This window comes from Carettochelys insculpta, chromosome 5 (genome assembly GCF_033958435.1).
Source record: "Carettochelys insculpta isolate YL-2023 chromosome 5, ASM3395843v1, whole genome shotgun sequence".
Classification (NCBI taxonomy): Eukaryota; Metazoa; Chordata; order Testudines; family Carettochelyidae; genus Carettochelys; species Carettochelys insculpta.
In genome coordinates, this window is record NC_134141.1 from 25,161,527 (window position 1) to 25,184,553 (window position 23,027).

Consider the following 23,027-nt stretch of genomic DNA (forward strand, 5'->3'; position numbering starts at 1 on the left):
CAATCAGTCTTGTGGCTCTTCTCTGCATCCTTTCCAGCTTTATCAACATCCTGCCTGAAGTGTGGACATAGCGTACCAGCCGTGCTAAATAAAGAGGTAAAACTACTTTCTTTATTCCTACTCAAGATTTAAAATGTTGCTCTTTAATTTTGTTGCTCTGGCAACCTATACATTCAAAGATTTTAAGGTCAGAAGGGACTAACCTAGTCTCACATCCTGCATAATTCAGGTCATAAAACCTGACCTAATAATTTCTGCACCAAACCCATCATTTCTGTTTGAGTTATAGAATGATATCCAGTTCTACCTTCAAGACTTCTTATGGTAGGCAATCCACCATGTTCCTAAGTATCTGGTTTCAATGGTTAATAATACCTACTTCATATTTAATGCTTTTCATCAAATCTCAAAGCACTTTACAACAGGTAAAATGCCCTCATTGCTGGTCTGCATGTATCACTCATTCTACAACCCCATTTCATTTTTTAAAAGGAGGAGGAACCTAGGGGCATTACTAAATTGAATAGGCTAGTATCTCCAATGTAGTATAGTATATTCCTAGCACTGAAATCTACAGACTAGATTTCAAGAAGGCAGAGGAAGGGAGAAAAAACTATGGAAAGAAAATACTCAAAAGAATTCATACCTGTTTGATTTCTGCAATAAACTGGAGAGAAGGAAATGTCATCAAGAGCAACATAGCCTCCCTTGGCACTATTGAAAGCAACTTCAAAAATAAGCTGAAAAATAAATGGCAATTTATTACTTATCTATTCCATATGTCATCGCAATGTGTTAACACTGTTTTACCATCTAGAATTCTGATCACCCAGAAACAAGGAGACACTCTGGAGGTAAGAGACATAATGACAGGAGAAACAGGTTCTATTTGATTGTATGACAGTCATCACAGAGAAGATGCGGTACATCAACAGCACTGACATATAAAGCTTCAATGCAAGCTGTGGAAGATACAGCTGTACTGCACAGGCATTTGATGGTCTTACCTCCATTGGATATGGCGCATCAAAATCAACCTCCGCTAAACTCCAGTCTGCATTCATTACATTGTCTGTTTTCCAGATTTCTTCATAAAAGCCATTCATATCTCTTATGTAGAGAGTAAAAATAATGCCACTCTCCTGCTGAAGCTGGTAATAAAAGGATAAGCAGCCAGATATGGGGGTCGTTGTCTTAGGTGAGACCAGCTGAGCCACTTCTTGGAAATGCTTGACATAAACAGAGTCAACATACATGTAGTGACCTAAAAATATATGTAAAAAAACCCTTAATATATATATGTCTGAGAACAACAATTAAATAGGCATATCAATAGATGAGCGGAAATTTGATTTACTGCTCAACTCCATCAAACACATTGGATAACTACTGTGAGGTCTCCCTAGAAATGCTAATAATAATGTTCTCTACAAATTATGAGCGTTGGCTCTCTTTTTCTTTTCCCCTTTGCTTGTCTCTGCACAAGCCTGTGAATGGTATATCAGTGGGTTGTGATTTTGTGAGACTGGGAGACAAGTGGTAAATAAGCAGTCTCCACATCTCAACCATCACCTGTTGCTTCTCAGATTACCTTAAACCTTTAATTTTATTTTAGATTGAAAAAAATCTGCTATCCAAACTTTTGGTGGATACTGACAAATGAAAAAATTCATAGGACAGACATTTACTATGTCTCAGTCAGATTAGAATTGAAAAGTAGGTTACTTCCCGCACACACCTAATAGGGTAGCTTCTGAGTTCACATAAATTGACATATGTGTATTGACTTCAGTAGAGTTGTGCGGATGCATACCCAGAGCTGTCACAATAATAAGATATAAAATAATCTATATTGATCAAAGATGAGGTCTATAATGGAAAAGTGGTGTTCAGGGGTTTGAAAATATATACAACAGTGGGGTGAAACGTCACAGCCACAAGCTATTGCAGAGTTAACATTTTAAAATTTGTGTGTTGGTTTGTATATACTCGTTGCTGGGGAGGTGCCTCTTCTCTGTAGGCCAAAGTAGCTGACAGTTTATGAATTTTGGAAACTGTAGCTGTTGACCACTTCATCTTGGACTACAAGAAGGGCTAACTTGGCCGTCACTGCCTCATTTACTAGTCTGGCAAGTTCCTGCCACACCACCAACCTCCCGGCATAGGTTTAATTTCATCTGCAGTTGACTTTTTCAGTGCTTCATTGATTCAGTGCAGAATTACTAGCTGTCACAGTTTAACTTTCATCGTTCGTTGCAAGCCCATCCACATAAAGTGAAACGTTCTCAACAACTAGTCATCAAGCACAGGCTAATGAAACTGTAATATATTAAACTCACGTTACACTGGTTACCAATTGTTCAGCTGTCTGGGGGGTCAAGCAGCATTAGACTCACACACTCAGCTCAGACAACTGAGGCTTGGAAATGCAAAGGCACAATGGCATAAGCTAAGAAAGGCATGTCAGCCATCATTTTTTATTTCCTAACGTCTTGTTTCATCACACACTTCATATTGTTTAAGAGCTGAACTGTACATCTTTCCAACTGTTTCCCCTAGAATGCCCCTAATTTCCTTCCCATTTACATATAATATTAAGAAGTAGATGGGTGAAAAAGAGCAAGTTTGAAAAAGAATGTTTCTCACCTACTGTCTGAGGCTATGTCTATACTACGAGACAATTACAAATTTATTAAAATCAATTTTATAATGCTGGTTTTTCTAAATTTGATTGAGTATCCTCACTTCCCACAGGCTCCCAACAAATTGGACACATTGCTTCCACCCTGAAATCACCAAACAAACATCGACTGTTGCAGCAGTGCATTGTGGGAACCTATCCCACAGTTCCCTCAGCCCCACATTCTGAGCCAGGAGCAGCAACACTGTCAGTTTCCCGGGTCCAGAAGATTGGTGGACCGCGGAAACTGGCAGTGCAGCAGCCCCAGTCAATTTCCCAGCTCCCACTAGTACAGTAAACCCTCCATTTACTGGACTAATAAGGCTGGGTGTTATTCCCCATAGTCCCAAAAATGTGAGGGTTTAATCCCCCTCCCCACAGGCTCCCCCAACCCCAACTTCCCCCAAAAACACAACCTCCCAAAAACACCCCCCCCAAAAACACTCCCGCCCCACCAAAAAAAACCTCTTAAAAAAAAAGACCAAACCCCTGCCATTCATGGGCTCCAGTAGAAAAGCTGCCGGAGCCCACTGTCTGGGGGCGCCTGGTCACAGGTGGCCAAGGGCACCTGCAGGATGGGAGCCTGCCCATGAGTGCCTGGCCTGGCACCAGCTGGAGCAGACCAGCAGCAGCCCACCTGGCCCTGCGGTGACTCAAGCAGCCCATCAGTGGGATGCCTGGCCCCCCAGTGGCTTGAGCACCCTGACCACAGGGTACCTGGCCCCACACCGGCTGGAACAGCCCAGCATAAGGTTTGCCTGGCCCCACAGCAGCTCGAGCTGCCCAACCACAGGTGCCTGGCCCCTGTCACAGGAGTACAGCAGCCTGGACAGTTTCCCAGCTTCCACTAGTAGGGGGAATTGGGAGGCAGGTGCACCACGCACAGCTTTGTGGGATAGATAGGGGACACTTGTGGAGGCTAATAAATTCGATTTTAGGACGTGGTGCTTCTACACTGAAGTTTAATCGAATTTTTCAATTTTGAGTTTGATGGTATACCCAGCAGGTAACTGCGATTTTGTAATCTCAAGATTAGTGCACCCTAAATCAAGCTAATGTTATTTTCAGTGAAGACAGTCACCTGGTAATATTGAGCTAACTGCCTTAAATTCAAATTTATCTGGTGGTGTAGCAGCAGCCTAGGAGGAGGCTACTATACACTACCTACAGAAGGAATAATGAATAGCCAGTCTTTGCACTACCTTTCTGTCCCCCTCAGCCTAGGAGGAGAAGTAGGCACAAAGGGGAATTACGAGTAGAAAGGACCTGGCCTGCAAACCTTCTCTTAAAGCATGGCCCATCCTTTGCAGTTTTATAGTTTTGCAGATTTGTCATCATCGGATCGATGGACTACCATTAATGTAATGTACTTCCCCAACCGTTTCTTTTATTTTAATTGACAACAAAGTAAGGAAAAGTAAAGAAATCTAATATATCTTTTGATCATGTGAACTGGTTCGGTCCTTGAGTTGCTACCACAATATAAAAGTTAAATGATAGATGCTTTTGCAGGTACAGATTATTATTAGCTAGGCTACTTTACTTGCTGCTCACCCAATTCACTGTTAAGTGTATGGTCTCTGGGAAACATGGATTGTGAATTTCGAACATTGCCTCCACCAACAAACCAGTTTACGTTGGGGTTCCAGCGGTTCATGAAGCCACAAAGATGATTTTCTTCGAAATCACATTCTGCAATTGCAAACAGAATCATGAAGACCTAGGGACAACTCAGTGCACACATGCTTATTACAGAAGCTGCAAGAAAGACTATTACCATGCATCCACTTTATTGTCTAAGTAAGACCACATATTAGCCTTCTGCAATCTAAGAAAAACAGCTGCAGGGCCTCCTAGGTTCCCAGAGCTGTCACAGTTATAGGATATAAAATAATATATATTGATCAGAGATGAGGTCTATAATATAAAAGTCTTGTTCAATGGGTTGAAAATATACACAACAATGGGGTGAAATGTCACAGACACAGGCTACTGCAGAGTTAACATTTTAAAATTTGTGTGTTGGCTTGTATATGCTTGTTGCTGGGGAGGTGCCTCATCTCTGTAGCCCAAATTAGCTGACAGTTTACAAATTTTGGAAGCTGTAGCTGTTGACCACTTCATCTTGGACTACGAGGAGGGCTAACTTGGCCGTCGCTGCCTCATTTACTAGTCTGGCAAGTCCCCGCCACACCACCAACCTTGAGCAGGGTTCCCTCTAATTTCTTCCATCCATAGGTAGAATAAGTTTTGTTATTCGCACCAAGGCATGTATGTCTGCGCACTACCAATAGGAACACATGCTGCCAACTGAGGGTGGTCTGGGTGTTCTGCTAATCGGCTGGGTGGCACATGAATCTCTCTTGGAGGGCTGGCCAGCACTCAGCTTACAGGGGATCCCGCCCATGGGGTATGCTATTACCATTGTGTCACTTCCTGTTCAGTCCCACTTGCTCTTTTTACATTTGCTATGGTATCTCACTAACTGCTGCAACTCAGCCCCAGTTAAAATAATGCAAATACCAAAACAGGGACTCGGTGTACTTCTTTCCGACCCTTATCAGGTCTGTCAGACCAGAGTTTCCAGTGGTGAACAACTGTGGGCAGAAGGGAGGCTGAATAGGGCTCAAGAGAAAGGAATGTATGTGCAGGGAGATACAGTGAGGTCCTGGCTGAGACCTGCAGTCACATAGCCAGATAGGCAGGCTAAAGAACAGAGCTGGAGAGCTGAGCTTTATAGCCCTGAGTGTTGTAACTGCTGCAGGGCTGGCACTGCAAGACAGAAATCTCCCCTATCTATTGAATGTCCAGTGCAGAGCTAAATAGACGTACTGATTATTTTTAAGCTTCTGTGTGTTTCCAAAGTAGCCTGTCTGTCCAAAGAATAGTGAAGTGTATGTAAATTATCAGGTACGTGAGAATTGTGATAAGTAACTTACTAGGAGCACAATAAAATGTTAGACTAAAAGATAACATTTGCAAGTATTATTTATAGACATGGGAATGGAAAAATGCTGATTCACCCATCAATGAAGTTATCTAAAATGTAAATATTTCCTATTCACTGCAATTTTATAACTTTGGTAGGGATCTCTGGGACCTATCATAAGGAATTAAGGGGTTTAAATTCCTTCTGTAAGTACAACCATCAACACAACTGTGACTATAGAGCTGCTCAGTTGTCTCCATAACAGAGCACGAATGGACACTTAGTCACTGGGTTGCAGCTGTTATGTCTAATTCTTGCGGCAGTCTAGCTTTGTGAAACCTACAGTAACTCTTTAATGTGTAATAAATAGTCCAGAAATTTTAAAAAACATAAATTGAAGTGAGCATCTTTCTCTCTCTCTCTCTCTCTCTCTCTCTCTCTGTGTGTCATATAGATCTACACACAAACAACCCCTACCCCACAGATTTAAATATAGTAAACATTTTACATGGACTATGATAGACTATTCTCTAATAAAAATGTATTTTATCTTTACACATGGGTTGAAGGATGGTACTTACCAATACAATATCCAGCAGTTATTTTAATTTCAAAAACTGCTATACTGGCAGAATTGTCTTGCCCTAGAACACCTTCCAATACAATCTGGAAGACAGAAACACAATAGTACAATTGGGTGCTAAAATTTCTGCTACTGTATGACATATCAGAACTTTAAAACTGTTATATTAGAGTAGCTAAATAAAGGTAGCGGTTTTGTCCTTGGTTTAACTGCTAGAGGCACCCTTGCTGGCAATCCAACAGAGAAGCGAAGGGTGGAATGAGTATTGAGACTGTACTACACTCAACTCCAGTTAACTCTAACGCACATTGATGAGTAGTGAGAGGCAGCCTGCATTTTACTAACTATGCTATACCTGTTTTGCAGATAACAGGCTTTCGAACCAATCTGCAGTTGACATGAGCACATTAATTTGCTACAAAGAGATAAAATACCCCCCTATCCTCTCTCTCAAAACTCTACAATTCTGGCTACCCCCAGGTAGGATGGGCTCAGGAGGCTCAGGCAGCTCACACCTGCTTCCTTGTTCTAATAGTCCCAGATGCAAGACAACTATCACATCTCGGCAGTTGCTCCAGAGGCACATGACCAAAAAAGATATGGCTGAGTAGAATGGGAACAAGGCCATGGCTCCAGCTATGGGGCCCCAGCTAATGCGGGAAAGGCAAACACTTAGAAATTGTGCGTACTACTACCATTATAGGGATGCATCAGTGTACCTCCCATTCACCCTGGAGGCTGTTGGGAAAAATTCATCTCCTAGGTAATGTCAGTGACATGAATAGCATTACACCACAGATGAGTTTAACCTACCACACTTTCACACAAGCATGGAACCTGCTCCTGCTCCCATTATAATAAGTAGAACATTGTTCCCACTTCAGTTCAGACTCCCATGCATATGTGTATGCACAGTTTGGGGACATTAAGGGAGAATGCCCTTCCTTCTCATTCCATCACCAGCTATTCTTTATTGTTCCCAGTAGTCCTCTGACAGAGACAAGGTCAAAAGCATAAACCTGACATCATTCAAGACAATGAGTTTTTTTCCAAAGGGTACTTGCTGATGTTGTCCAAGCTTTTATGTCTCAACATTAAATGGAACCTGGGGATGTTCCTAAGGCAGTCACTCAGTGGGGGTGGTGATGTCACAGGGACCTGGAAAAACTGCTTCAAGGTGGCTCAGTGAGAGCAGGAGACAGCACAGGAGCTCAACACTGAGCTGGGAGCTCTGACACCAGATACTATACGGAAAGGAGCTTGTGTCAGTTCTGCTTTGTAAGCTTCTAACCCCTGTGAGGGTAGGGGAGCTAAGGTGTTTCTAAAAGAGTTTTTGATCTGGAAGAATCATTGATTAATCTAAGGGGGGGTTAGAATTGATTTATTTGGAGAAGTTAATGGTTGATTTGGGGAGCTTATTAGGTTACTAACTGACTTATTTGGAAAAGGGAGCGTTAACTGTCTGATTTCAGTGACAGATTTAACAATTTGCTAACTGGAATCAATCAATCCATCAATCAATCTCTGAATCGGTTTTAAAAAGCCTTAGATACCCTTGAAAGAGCAGCTAACAGGTTACAGGAAGGATTCATTCTTTCATCCCTCACAGTAACATAAACTGAATATCATGCACTCTATAGAAGTTCTTTTAATGAGACTTTAAAAAGTGAGGTCCTAGATGCGCCATAGCCCACCTTTTATGAAGTAGAGACCTGTTTATGCATGTGCAGGTCTGTCTCTGTTCTTTCTGTCCAAGTACCATGCATTCTCAAATCTGATATTTGCATACCACTTTGGCAGCCCCTGCTTGATCACAAGCTTGTTTAGAAATTGTCCTTGACAATACTTCAGCAACTATGTATTACTATGAAATCCTTTGTGCATCTAACTTTCACTGAATTCAATGGGAGATTTGCGTACATTAGGCCTACTTGTTCAGGTCCTTGAACACATAGCAGAGGAATATGAGTGAAAGTCACAGTCTGGAGTCCCATGAAAAACCTTTCACTTCCAACTGTGTTCTTTTTCTTTGTTCTCACCACCCAAAGATTCTCCTATGGAAGGTAACAATGAAAGCCAAGAAGAAAGCCACTGTTGTTGTAGCTGCACTGGTCCCAGGACATTAGAAAGACAATGTATATGAGGTAATATCTTTTAGCAAGTGACTTCTATTCAGGAAAGAGCCACGTTTATGAGCTACACAGAACTCTTCTTCAAGTCTAGGACAATTTATTTAATAATACTGATTACTCTTTACAGACCCCAGGAAGAACCCTGTGCTGCAAAAGAGCTTCTTGGTCCATTAAAAGATATTATCTCACCCACCTCATCTCTCTGTTTAAGCAGAGCCAGTACATTCCAGCATGTGCATAGTAAATCCAGCACTATCTCCTACAATTGTGCTTACTTTGTACTTTTTTGTGGTGTTTCTTAAATCAAGACTGGCTATGAGCCAGCTATCTGAAGGTTCCTTGTCTGACCACAGTAAACGATCAAAGCTCTCTCCGTGTAACCTCAGATACAGGTTTAGCCTGGAAGGATCAAATGAAGTCTCTGAAGCTGTTGCAATCTGATAAATAAGCCTGATGCAACTCCACTCTTCAGAATGTAGGTCAGGACTGGTAAGTACTGCTTTCTCACCCTGAGTTCCCCAGGAAGTGTCCACAGAAATGTAATGGCCTAGGAACACAAACACACACAGAAAAGGACAATAAATGTCAGGTGTTTTACTTGTGCCTCACTTAGATAAAAGCATTCAGTTTAGCAAAGAAATGTCGTGCAGAAGTTAGACCAGGACCTTGAGCCAGAAGTTGTATTCCTTCATTCCATTTCCAGCTCCTCCGCTGATTTACTGTGCAAAACATTTAATCTCTCTATGCCCATTTCACTCATCTGTAGACAAGCGATAACCTACTTCACAAGTACAGAGACTCAATTAAAATTTGTAGAATACTTTGAGATCCTCAGGTGAAAGATGCTATAAGTGCAAAGAATTAACTTTTGACAAAAAAAAAATATATGATTATTTTACCTAAGTACCGTCTTTTAAATCTACAATTTTATGGAGTGATTATTTTAATAGATAACATATGGATAGCTCAGAGGAACATTAAATTATTCTCTGGACAGAAATATTTCTAGTTTCATTTTATAAAATTTAACTTTTTAAAAATAAAAATGGATTTTACGTCTGCCAAAATACAGGCATTTCTCATGGTTTTGCAGCAGAACTTGAAATAAGCTGCTGTCGGTTCTTTCTTAGGTTACTACTGAAAATACACACTAATATGTACCAATGCCCTGGTTCATCAAAGCACTAAATTTCACATTTAACTTTAAACATGAGGGCTATGTCTACACGAGAAGCATCTGTTGACAGAAGTGACTGTTGGAAGGGATTTTTCAGCAAAACGTGTGTCGACAGATTGCCTCTACATATAAAAGCGGATCAAAAGAGCTAGACTGCCTGTCCCGCTCTCGACAGAACGGCCAACCCAAAGCTCTGCAAACAGGGCTGCCCAGTGAACCGGAAGCCCTGTCTATTGAGAAAAGAGTCCTGGAGCATCTACAAGGCTGCCAGGAGAGGTGTTATACCTAAATGGGTAGAGGTGTAAGGCTGCCAGCAGACATGCTGGGTTTTGCTGACAAACTGTCGACACAGCACATTTTGCATGTAGGCGCTCTGCAGGTTTTTCGACAAAAGTCCAGTTTTTGCCAGAAAAACCCTCTTGCGTAGAGTAGTCTCAAGAGACAATGGACCTAGACCTCTACTTAAAACTAACCACATGCTTACATGTTCTTTGGGCCTGAGCCACTAATTTAACATCAGGAATAAAGACCTGCAGGGCTATACATGGAGGCTGAAAAGTGATAAACACAAATATAAGGAAAAGGTGATAAAACTGATGCAAAGTAGAAGTCCTGTCCTTCAGACTTTATTTACATAAAAATACCATTAAGCCTCTATGGCTATGTCTACATTAGAGCATAAAGTCAGTTTTAAAGCACTTAGCTTGATTTTACAATGGGACTACTTTACTGCAAATACCATTATGTCACTCTTAACAGGCACTAAGGCCAACTTTCTTGCCCTGCACCTCCAATGTAGTGTAACACCAAGTTTGAATTTAAAATGTCGAATTAGTGCTAGTATGGAAACAGCATATCAACTTTGAGGGATATCCTACAATGCCCCAAATGGGTCCATTCTCGCCACTTTTGCCTTCACTGCTCTTCAAGTGGAAGCAGGAAGCCTGGCAATTTGAATTCACTTTCTTTCTAGCCAATGCATCTAGCTATGACTTCTCAGAGTGCAAAAGAGCCCCAGCATGGAGCCATCAGGAGAGCCAGGATCTCATTTCAGCTGGCGGGTTAGCCCCTGCTCCCACCATGTAGCTAGCCTCCACCCCACCACACCATGTGATAGTTCTGTGGCCCATGTGCCAGTGGGGCTGGCCCCAACACAGAAATGTTAGGGGGCTGGCCCCCCAAGTCACCATGCTCCAGGGGGAGCTGGTCCCAGGCTACAAAGATTTTGCAGGGCTGGCTCCCTCCAAGGTGCCAGTACTCTTCCTTCCCAAATCATGTGGCTCAGGGGAAAAGACTTCCTATGATGGAATTGCACTTATGGTCTCTTTCTTTACTAGAAGAGGCAAGGGAATTGCTAAATTCTTTCCTCAACTTTTCTATCTTCTAATGCTTCCTTAACTTTTCCTTCTCTTCTTGAGACTCTACTACTTCTGATGGAGTAATGGCTCCTTCCACCAAAGCCCTCTGGGATTCTTTTCTTCTCTTCTGTTTCCTCTTGGGGATTCACAATGAGTCCGGAGCAAATACTTCTAATGGTCTCCTCATCTTATGTTGGAGACATCATTTCAATGGCCTCCCTAGAGCACTCTTCACTTCTGTGTGGTGACAACTTACAGATCTCTCTCTCTCTCTCTCTCTGCTTCAAACCTGGGTCCTTCAGCCAGATACACTACCAATACATAGAATCATAGAATCACAGAGCTGGAAGGGACCTCAAGCACATTACCACTTTTGCATTGTATCTTCTTTCCTTGAGAATAACATGAAGTCTTTCCATAGTTGAATGTCGCCAGTTTGTTCCACTTGGCTTCTGAAGCCCACCTAATTGAGCAACCTGTTAACATGGTTCACTCAGCTAGGTGCTCTCAGAACACATTTAGCAAGGTTATTTCTTAAAGTCACTATTCTTTAAAAAGGGATGGACTGAAGCACAGTCTCAGCATTGACTGCTTAGAAATGTAACTGCTGGATGGCGGCTTGGGCTGGGGGACTGCCCCTTACAAATGTGAAGCAGAGAAAACTACTTGAACAACCTACTGAAATTATTTAGTCAGCTGGGTATTCTCAGAACACATTTGATAACAAGGTCCGTAATGTGGATAGTTCAAACAATGGGGAAAGAGACTTCTGAAAAATGGTTGTTTGCTTTCAATGGGAGGGGAATGAGGGCAGTGCAGTCTGGGAAGATGACATCACACACCCATGTGTGGGGCATTTTTTCCCATAATGCACCAGCAAAAGAACCCAGAATGCCATGGGGCTGAGGGAACGGTGAGATAATGCATCCTCCATAAATCATCAGTGCATTGTGGGAACCTAAGCCAACTTTGTGGGCAAGTGCAGACATTCAACTTTAACTTTATAAAATCCAGTGTTGCAAAGTTGACTTTAATAAATTCAGCTTTATTACATAGTGTAGACCTAGCCTAAGATTTAAAGACTACAAAGGAACAAAAAACACAAAACCAAAGCCAAGAAAGCCAGTAGTCAGTGAAATAAATTTTTTAAACACCTCAAGGCAAAGTCAGTGTTAGAGAGTCTATTTCTAAAATCTATCTGGCCAAAACAAGAAGATAGCACAAGACCCCATGAAATGACCTTGTGGCCAGTCTGATGCCATCTTATGTACTTGCAAATCACCTAGAACTCTTGTAAAATGATCATTGGCAAACTACTGGCAGCAAATAAGGGACAAATCTTACTCCCAGCACCCAATCCCAATGGCTAGAGTGGGAGCCAGGACTCACTCGCTCTTTGGGGACAGGGTTGAGAACAGTTCTGTCAGGATCTTCAGGGCTGAAGCAGTATCATACACCCCTTCACTCCCTTCTCTCTGGCTTTTTCCTCCATGGCTCCACACAGCTAAAAATTCAGGGCTCCCATCAGTAAGGGAGCGCTTACCTTTAACAACATGCATAGCGCTGAATTTAAGCACACATCTAAGTATAACTGGAGATACGTGAGGGAAGGCGGAAGGGCCATGTGCTTCCCCCAAATGCTGTGGGCAGCAGGACCAAGGGACCAGAGACTCTTGGCAGCCTGGGAGCTTAGGGGGAAGGACTGGAGGCTGCAGTAGGTGTTGGTTGCCCCCCTCAGTACTCACCAGAGCAGTCTATGGAAGCGGAGCAACATAGCTCCTTTCCCCCAGCTGCCAGACACATAGCTCAGGGAAGAGGCAGGACTGTGCCCCCCTCTCTCTGGTGGGAAGTGAAATGGTCACCTGGCCAGTGCTCACCCCCACGTCCTTCCTGACCAGTCACCCCTGCTAAGTGCTGTGCTGGACCGGGACCCAAGTGAGCATGGCCAAACCTGAGATCCCAACTGTATAATGACAGGGGGTAAAAACCATCTCATTCAAATAGTAACAGAGAGTTAGCCATGCTAGTCTATATACTATCAAAACAAAAAAGCAGTCCAGTAGCTCTGTCAACCTTGATTACTATTTTTGGTTCTCTGTGCCTTAAATATTGAGTCTGTTCTGGTCTGGCTATGGTCTGAAGAAGTGGGTCTGTCACACGAAAGCTCACCTAATAAATTATTTTGTTAGTCTTTAAAGTCATACTTGACTGCTTTTTTGTTTTCATCTCATTTGAAGGCTTTAGTCCTTGTACAGCAAATAACCCAGAAACACAGACCTCCATTCATAGTCATCTCCATCTTCTTTGTTCCACTCTTGTAGCCCATAAGGAATGAACCCTGGGCCTGTAACTTCTGCAGGTTCAGAGGTGGAATACACAGCCCCTAACTTACCCTGGCACAGGCTACCCACTGGAGGTAGATGTTGGGGAGTAAATGTGGCTGAAGTATAGGGTGCTTTAGGTATCCTCTGCTAGCAAATAATCCCCGGGTTGCCGATTGTGGTTGGACCTACTCCTGGAAATTTCATCACATGACAATCTTTAATTAAAGATTAATTTCTAGATCCTTGGAGATTCCAGGCCAATGCTGGAGGGTCGGTAACTGTTGCCACCGATACACATTGTAGCATCCTACATGCAGTTCTTGGACACCCTCTGTGGCTCTGAGTGTAAACTCACAGCAGAAATTCTGGTGCATAACATATATACTTGCACTGTCAACTCTTTGAAAACTGCTTACAAATATTGGCTGTTTGAGTGCCTTTAAATATTTCCTCAATACTGCCATTTATTTTGGCCAAATATGTGACTACTCCTCACACAGCCAAAACACAGCCTATGAAAAATCCATGTTGTATTTTTATAAATGCATTTTTTAAACCTTGACACAATCTCTCCTTTCAAGACAGATATAAACAGTACATAGTTTTTGTCTCTAAGCCTTAGAACATGTTTACTCACAGGTTACTTGTTAATACAGCCATAGGTAAAACAACAACAAATCAAGGACCAAATATTTAAATATAGGTACCAAACATGCTTGACAAATATATGAGCGTGCAGCTGAACAAAAAACTACATGTATAAAAGATGTAGCTCTTTGTGCAAATCAGGTAATAAACATTATATTTGTGTGTTTGTTTTTATATATTCTCATCAAGGTTTCGAATGGAGTTACGAAATGTTTATCTAAACAATCTTTAAAAGGACAGGAATTCTATAACAATTACATAATCCCTGGAAAATATTGTCTCCTCATCTCCATCAGGTTTGTCCATCATCTAATGCATTCTGTGAAAGCTATTTTAACTCTTACACAAACAATTCATTAAACACACTTCTGCTTGCAAAATGTGAACTTTTTTAATCAGGATTCTAATAGAGCATGCTGTTGGCCTGCTGTCATTCAAATTGCAGGAAGAAATTGGTATAGAAACATATTTATGGATTTTTACCTGGGTTGAATGACCAACCTGCATGTATGCAAAAACCTGATTTACATGCTCAAAGAGTAAACTTTATCTTTGATATTGATCTCTCACTAGATCTACATCATTGCAGTTCCACATATTTCAGTGGAGTGACTCATGATTTAGAGTAGTTGTCTCTAGCTAGTGGTTAACATTAGGCCCCATATTCAAAAAATATACATACCTTTTAAAAAATTCTAAACAGAATGATGCAGAAACATTGCTCATTTTTTTAATTGAGTTAACTAGTAATATCTAGTTCAGGCAAGGAACTGAATTTTTCAAGATGGTCCCACTTTTAAAACATGGATACGAAGAAGCATATAATTCAAAGTCCATGCTCAGCAATGTCCGTTTAGGTTTCAGTCCTATTTTTGTCTAGAATTTTATGAGAAACCCCAAAGGAAACACAACCTCCTTATGGCTACAAACCATAGTACTCAACATTTTGTGTTTTCTCAAAAATAGATTAGTATAAAGACAGGGGAAAATACATTCAAATACAGACCTCAAATTACCGGCTACATGGCTCAACTGCCTTTGTAACTTGAAAACTTAATTATAAGAAGACTAAGCTACTTTTCTCTTATAAACGGTAATTTATTTTAAAATGTCCTCTAGTGTCTCTGGCCTAGATGTTTATACCACAATAAATTTGATTCTGCTCCCTAAATACACCATATACGTGTTGTCCTTTGCTCTAAACTTCCTGCTAAAGTGAAGAGCATGTTTGATTGTAGCAAAACAGGTCTCTTTAGTCAGGACTCCTTCAGATTAATTTAACCAACTCATTGTTATACACTAAAACTCTTTTTCAACAGCAGTGATGTGGATATGAGAAGCTCAGTTCTTTAAGATGCTGAGTTCTCTGACTTCAGTCCAGCAAAGTATTTCAGCACATACTTAATATTAGCATATGACAGCATCACTTGTGACAATGGTACTATTATGCGCTTAGCATTAAGCATGTGGTTAAGTACTTTGCTTGACTGAGATCAGAGTGTTTGGTATGTTGGAGGATCAAGCTTGGAAAGAGACAAAATTCTAAACCTCTTACAAATGAATGGTGGCACTGACTGATGTGCTGCCACTACAGCACAAGGTCACTCTTAAGCAGAAAGGTCTTCAAGGACCTTCTTCAGAGGGATGTTGGGAGAGAAGCTATGGGATGCTAATGAGGGGCACAGACTCCCCCAGTTAGAGAGGTGTGCAACTTGCCATGCAAGTTGTCCATCCTCCAGCCAGAGAAGAACAAAATTGCCTCCCAAAGTTCACTTCTGTTTGGGCAGCTCTTGGGAAGCAGCTGACTTTGGTAGATCTCTCATTAAAGGCTTATAGTGCCGATAACTTTTAAGGCAGAGTTCTCGCTGAACCTAATTCTACCTTCTAGCACATCTTATCTACAAATATTCCTCAAAATGTTTTTTGCTTCCAGCTTGCTGAGGGAATCGAGCAAATTCCCCTTTTTCATTTGTAACAGGAACACAGTCTGAGCAGGGCCAGACAAGGGAGTAAAGTCATCTGACCCCTGTATGTCCAAATGACATTCTAAACCAAAGGCTGTAGAAATAAATCCTGCAAACCCAATTGATGTCAGTGGCTCTGCTCACATGAATAAAATTCGTAAGACAAGGCCTTCAAACTCATAAGAATGGCCATGCTGAGTAAGACCAAAGGTCCATCAAGTCAGTGTCCTGTTTTCCGACAGTGGCCAATGTCAGGTACCCCAAAGGGAGTGAACAGAACAGATAGTCATCAAGTGATCCTTCTCCTGTCATTCATTTCCAGCCTCTAACAAACAGAGGCTAGAGATAACATTCCTAATGATCCTGTCTACTAGCCAGTGATGGACCTATCCTCCATGTAGTTATCTAACTCTTTCTGCACCATGTTAAAGTCCTGGTCTTCACAACATCCTCTGGCAAGGAGTTCCACAGGTCCACAGTGAGCTGTGGGAAGAAAAGCTCGCTTTTGTTAGTTTTAAATCTGCTACCCATTAATTTCATTGTTGACCTCTACTTCTTATGTTACAGGCACAAATAAATTTTCCTTATTCGCTTTTTCCATACCTGTCATGATTTTATCAACCTCTATTATACCCCCTCTTCGTCTCCTCGTCTAAGATGAAAAATCTCTTTTTAATCTTTCTTCATATGGCAGCCATTTCAAACCACCAATAATTTTTGTTGTCCTTTTCTGAATTTTTACAATGTGAAGATCTCTTTTTTGAGACACGGAGACCACATCTGTATGCAGTATTCAAGATGTGGGCATATCATGGATTTATATAGACAAAATAAGATATTCTGTTTTATCCCCATCCCTTTTTAAAGGGCTCCTAACATTCTGTTTGCTTTTTTGACTGCTGCTGAACAGCAAATGGATGTTTTCAACAATGATGCCAAGATCTCTTTCTTGAGTAGTTATAGCTAAATTAGTCCCCACCATTTTGTATCTATACAGTAGTTGGGATTATTTTTTCCAATAGCTACATCTACACTGGGACACTACGTCGAAATAGCTTAGTGAAATCGTAGCGAAATCGAAATAAGCTATTTCCACATCCTCCGGGGCTGGTGCCGTCAACGTTCAACATTGACGTAGGAAAGTGCTACATCGAAATGGGCCCCGCAGGGGAGTGTCTACACACAAAAGCAGCCGTTATCAGAATAAGAGGGCTAGGAAGGCCTGCAGACAGGGTCACAGGGCGAACTAGCCCTTCCGAGGCTACAGCAAGCCGCTCCCTTAAAGGGATCCTCCCAGATGCACTCGGCCTGCACAGTACGAGGTCTGCAGAGCCGACAACAGGTTGCAGACCCCATGCAAGCAGCATGGACCCCCAGCTGCAGCAGCAGCAGCAGCCACCAGAAGCCCTCAAGGCCGTCTCTGAAGCAGGGGCCGCCCTGCTCAGCACCGCGGAGGAGGCCACCCAGCACCTCCTAGAAGACTAGCTCTCCTCCCTGGCAATGCAGGAGCCACCCTAGACCATCATGGGGCCCTCCCGCCCCCACCCCTCCACCAGGCGCACCACCACTTATGGAGATACCCCACCAGCATGGAGTGGTGGGAGCGCTTGGTCCTCGAAGAGTGAGACGACAACCACTGGCTCCAGAATTTCCAGATGAGCAGGCAGACATTCCTCAAGCTCTGCCAGTGACTCACCCCGGCCCTGCAGCACCAGGACACCCCTATGTGGCATGCCCTCACTGTTGAGAAATGGGTTGGCATCGCTGTCTGGAAGCTGGCCACTTCAAACAGCTACCGATCCATAGGATAGCAGTTCAGTGTGGGCAAGGCCACCGTTGGGACTGTCGTCATGGAGGTAAGGAGGCCCAGGAGGGGACCCCAGGGAGTGGGGGACCGGAGGGGGCCAAGAGGGGGAATCCTGGGGAGGGGAGAGCCCAAGGGGAGGGGGGACTCCGGGGGGGCGGGAGGGAGCCTGGAGGCAGCTTGGAGGAGCCAGGCACACCCTGCACACTCCTCACAGGTGCTCAGTCCTCTCTCCACAGGTGGTCCACATGCTGAACGCTTTGTTGCTCCACAGGCTCATGCGGATCGGGGACCTGGATGTGGCCATCGCAAGGTTTGCTGGCATGGGGTTCCCCAACTGCTTCGGGGCACTGGACAGCACCCACATCCCCATCTGCACCCTGGAGCACAGCGGAGGATGCTTCCTGAACAGGAAGGGCTACCACGCAGTGGTCCTCCAAGCCATAGTGGACAACCGGGGCCACTTCCAGGACAAATATGTTGGCTGGCCTGGTGGCACCCATGACACCCATGTTTTTAGGAACTCGGGTCTGTGCTGCCGGCTTGAGACTGGGACCTACATCCCCCAGATGAAGCTCCCTCTGGGGGTCATCACCGTGCCCCTCTGCCTCATCGCAGATGTGGCCTACCCCCTCCAGCACTGGCTTATGTGCCCCTACATGGGCCACCTCAGCGCCAGCCAAGAGGGGCTCAACACCCACCTGAACCACACACACCAGGTAGTCAAGCAGACTTTCAGCCGCCTCAAAGGCCACTGGAGGTGCCTCCTCACCCGCCTGGATGCGGGACTCCCCAACATCCCCCAAGTTGGGGGCACATGCTGCGCACTCCACAACCGGGTGGAGAGAAAGGGGGAGGCCTTCGTGCAGGGCTGAGCTGTGGAGGCTGGCACGGCCTACTGCCAGCCAGCTGCCGTCCCAAGCCACCAAGCCGACCACGAGGGGATCCAGGTCCGGGAGGCCCTGCAGGCCCATTTCGACTGGGCTGTGGGGTGAGCGCCAGTGGGGCCATCCCGGTGGGCTGCTCGCTGCCCCACCATCACCCACAATACACTACTGCTCCCACACCCACACTACTGCGCCCTGAGAGCACAGGACACATGTTTTTGTTTCAAAAATGAACTGAAACATTATTGAAACCAACAAAAATGATGAATATTTTTAAACAGGAAGGGGGAGCTATGTACATTGGGGGGCGACAGCTACTAAAGGGAGGAGACACGACAACTATGTACAACGAGGGGGGAGCTATGTACAAAGGAGGGGGGCCCAAGTGGCCCAGTCCTTGGCCTCCTTCCCTACTGTCCAGCGCCCAACGTGGGGGGGGGCACGACCCACGCCTGGGCTAGAGGCCCCATTGAGGCCAGGGCGGGGCCGGGAGGACCAGCAGGTATGGCCGGGCCAGCTCTTGAGCCCTGCAGTCCTCCTCCTTGGTGGGCTCCAGAGCAGGTGCAGAGCAGCTAGGAGGGATGGCAGCTGGAGCAGCAGGGGGGCTGTAGCCAAACAGAGTCTCCCCCTTACAAGCCAGCTTGCTCGTTGGCCCCCGCCCCCACTAAGGAGCACACAGGGCACGGAAATGGCTGCTGACAGCACAGGCTAACAGGGGCGGCATCCACTCGGCAATCCACTCCAGAGTCCTGGTGATCCGCTTGAAGGTCCACATGAAGGAGCCCCAGGCCTCCTGGTGCCAGGCCAGTGCCCGCTCCTGCAAGTGGAGCTGGCGCTCCTCCACTTTCAGGCAGCGCTGACACCTCCACCTGTCACCGGAGGGTGGTGAGGACCTGGGGGGTCAGCGGATGCCTGTGGATGGCTCTGGCAGTGACGGGCTCGTCCCGGACCGGTCCCTGCTCTGTCTCCTGGCTGCCATGGTGTGACGTCCTGGGGGGGGCAGTCCAGCACAACGGATACGGTGCCCGCGCTGTCATGGCCCTCTGCGGAAAAGAGCAGGGAGAGAAGACAGCCTTTAGTCTGGGCCCTGACCCATGGCCCATACCCCCCACCCATCTGCTGCTGGGTCCCCATGCCCTGTCCCCCAGGATGATGATTGGTGTGGTGTCCCCATGGGTGACCCCCTTCAGGGGTTCTGCTCCCCCCTACCCTAGGGATGGGGCATGGTGCTGTCCTGGAGGGCAGGTGCTGACGGGCTCTGGGGGCCGTGCTGCTGCTGTCCTGGGGCCATGGTCTGGCTGAGCCATGGTGGGCCGGGGTCAGCTGGGTGTGGGGGGGCCCTGGTCATGTCCCTTGCCCCTGCCCATTAACCCAGGGGTGTGCTCCTGGGGTACATACCTGACGGTTCACTCCCACGGTCAGGGGACACCCATTGGGTGGATGCCCTGCTGAAGCTTTGGAAGGGGAGCTCAATCAGGAGCTCATCGCTGGAGCCCTCCTCCTCCTCCGCTGTCCCAGAGGTGGGCTCCTCTGGGGGCCCCTTGGGGTGCAGGGCTGGCCTTCGGGCCGGACTGTGGCTCCGGGGCCTGCTGGGGCTCGTTGGCTGAGGTGTCAAGGATGGCCGGTGGGGAGAAGGTGTACCGGGGGCCCAGGATCTCCCTGAGCTCCCTGTAGAAGGGGCAAGTGGTGGGGGCACCCCCAGACCAGCTGGCCATGTCCCAAGCCTGGGCATAATCCTGCCACAGCTCCTTGACTTTACTCCTGACATGGTCAGGAGTGCAGACAGGGTGACCCCAGGTGGCCAGGCCTCAGCCAGCCAGGCAAACATGTCTGCATTCTGCCACTTGCTCCCCATTACCTGGAGCACCTCCTCCTCGCCCCAAAGTCCCAGCAGGTCCTGGACCTTGGTGTCCGACCAGAAGGGGCCTCACCACCTCTTCCCCCCGCCCCCCAGCTGGATGGCTGGGGGCTCTGGGTCCCCCGGGAGGAGGTGTCCAGGGGGCGCTCAGGGGGCTGGCTGGCTGCCGTGGATGCTGGGTGGTGGATCGGGGCATCTGGAGGGCATGCAGGGTGTGCATGTGTCTGTGCTGCTGCCTGCATGCTCTCAGCTTCCTGTCACAAGAAATCTGGGGGTGTGGAGCTTTAAGGGCTGCTGCACACGGCAACCATAAAGCCCCTTGGGGTTGGACAGAGAGTCTCTCAACCCCTCAGCTGATGGCCACCATGGAGGACCCCACTATTTCGACATAGGCGGACGCGGATCGTCTACACATGCCCTACTTTGATGTTGGACGTCAAAGTAAGGAGCTATTCCCTTCTTCTGATGGGGACGGCGATTTCAACGTCTCACCGCCTTATGTCAATTTCAACTTCGAAATAGAACATGGCGCATGTAGACGCGCTGTGCGCTATTTCAAAGTTGGGCCAGCTATTTCGAAATAGCCAGCTAGTGTAGACGCGGCTAATTATATTTAGCAACATTAAAATTCATTTGCCACTTTGTTGCCCAATCAGTTTTGTGAGATCTTTTTGAAGCTCTTCACAGTCTTCTTTGTTCTTATCTATGTTGAGCAGTGTAGCATCTGCAAATTTCACCACCTCTGTTTACTCCTTTCTCCAGATTATTTGTAAATAGGTTGAATAGGATCAGTCCTAGTACAGACCCTGGGGGACACCACTAGTTACCAGTCTCCATTCTGAAAACTGGCCATTTATTCCTACCTTTGTTTCCTGTCTTTTAACTAGTTTTCGATCCATGAGAGGAATTTCCCTCGCATCCCATGACAACTTCCTTTACTTAAGAGCCTTTGGTAGCCCCTGGACCCAGCACTCTGGCCCCACGTGGGGCTGCCTGGAGAAGCTAGCACTCCAGACTCAGGCCCCTGCCGGGGGGGAGGGATTGCCAGCACTCTGATCCCGGCGTCCCATCGAGGCTGCCCTGGGAAGCTGGCACTCCATTCCTGGTCCTCCATGTGAAGCCACCAGCATGTGGTCCCAGCACCCCACCTGGGGGTACCAGGGGAAGCTGATGCTCCGGCCCCAGGTCCCCATGGGGGTTACCAGCACTCTGGTCCCAGCACCCCACCTGGGGCTGCTGGGGGAAGCCGGTGCTCCAGCCCCAGTCCTTTCTGGAGAGCTGCCCTGAGAAACTGGCACTCTGGCCTCAGTCCCCCACAGGGGGCTTCCTGGGAAAGCCGGCACTCTGGCCCCAGCACCCCATGGGGGCGCTGCCCTTGAAAGCTGGTGCTCCAGCCCAGTGACCAGCCAGGGGCTGCAGGGGAACACTGCCTCCAGTCTGGTCTGGCCACCCCTCATGTCAGGCTGACAGCTAGTTGCCCTCATTCCCTGGCTCTCTGGTAAGTGTGTGTGTGTGTGTGTGTCTTTGTTGCTATATACTATCTGAGTGTATATGTGGATCTGTACTGTTACTCACCATGTGCATGTGTTGTGTGTGTTTGTGCTACTATCCACTGTGTGGGCACCTGGGTGTTTGTGTTGCTACACCCTGAGCATGTTTTCTGTGTGTGTTCATGTTGTAGATAGTATTCTTATTATTGTTTAGCAGCACAATTAATCATGTGATTACTCAAGATTAATTTTTAATCACTTCACAGCCCTACTTTCATGCTATTATAATAAAATCTAAATGGCATCAGCATATCACTAAGCACTGGGTATATCAGCATTTCTTTGGAGTATTTCTTCCTCAAAACAGCAAGAACATTACACTGACTGCACGTTCTGAGTAACATGAAAGGCAGTAAGCCAGACACTGGCTAATAAACTAAACTACAGATCATTTAAAAAAAAAGATTACAAAGCATTTGTAAAAACTAAAATTACCAATTCTACTGATGTAACATGTTGTAAACATTTGGAACTGTAACCACAGATGTGTTCCACCCTCCATGGGGCTTATGTCCTGTGTAGCTGTTCATTCAATCCATCAACAGTACAATTTGGCATGGGGAGGGGAAAAAAAGAGAAAAATGTTGATAAAAGCAAGTTCCTAAGAAAACATCATTTTAAAATGTAAACTGGAGAAATCTGACTGAAAATTTTATTAGGCATTAATTTATATCCACAAATTATAGATTTACAAGAAATGCCTTAAAGTTAAATGGCATGTGACTGTTTTCTCTTTTTTTACGTACTGTACAAAAATTAGAAACAGTATCATTAAGGTTTCTAGGAACAAAAATTTGCTCCGTGATTATCTCCTTTGGCACAATATCTAGTTCTATTTTTAAACAGATCATCCTATCAAGAATGATAGAACAAAGTATGCACCTTTTTATAGGCATCTACACACCCCTTTACAAAGTATGTTCAGTTTGAACCTCTCTAATCCAGCACTTTTAAGAACTGACCAGTGCTGAACCAGAGAATTTGCTGAACCATGGGAGGCCAATATTGTCGAGCAGCATTGCCAACATTTCCACTGCTTACTAGGCTCTTAGAAGACATTTAGGGGTAAATTACAGCTAAACAGCAGCAAAGACCACTGAGAGCCAGGACTTGTGGCTGTGAACAAACTTTAT

At 45.4% G+C, this 23,027-nt stretch overlaps 1 protein-coding gene across 2 annotated transcripts in view; it reads right to left on the minus strand.

The window, feature by feature from the left end:
* The window catches only part of MAMDC2 (MAM domain containing 2), a 103,164-nt gene that overhangs the window by 42,825 nt on the left and 37,312 nt on the right, over nucleotides 1-23,027 (minus strand). For both annotated transcript variants that reach the window (XM_074994078.1, XM_074994079.1), the window contains exons 3-7: nucleotides 8,600-8,871; nucleotides 6,191-6,275; nucleotides 4,235-4,372; nucleotides 1,008-1,264; nucleotides 647-740 (exon numbers count right to left, since the gene is read on the minus strand). In XM_074994078.1, the coding sequence (XP_074850179.1) occupies nucleotides 647-740; nucleotides 1,008-1,264; nucleotides 4,235-4,372; nucleotides 6,191-6,275; nucleotides 8,600-8,871 (846 nt within the window). The remainder of the gene's footprint in view (nucleotides 1-646; nucleotides 741-1,007; nucleotides 1,265-4,234; nucleotides 4,373-6,190; nucleotides 6,276-8,599; nucleotides 8,872-23,027) is intronic.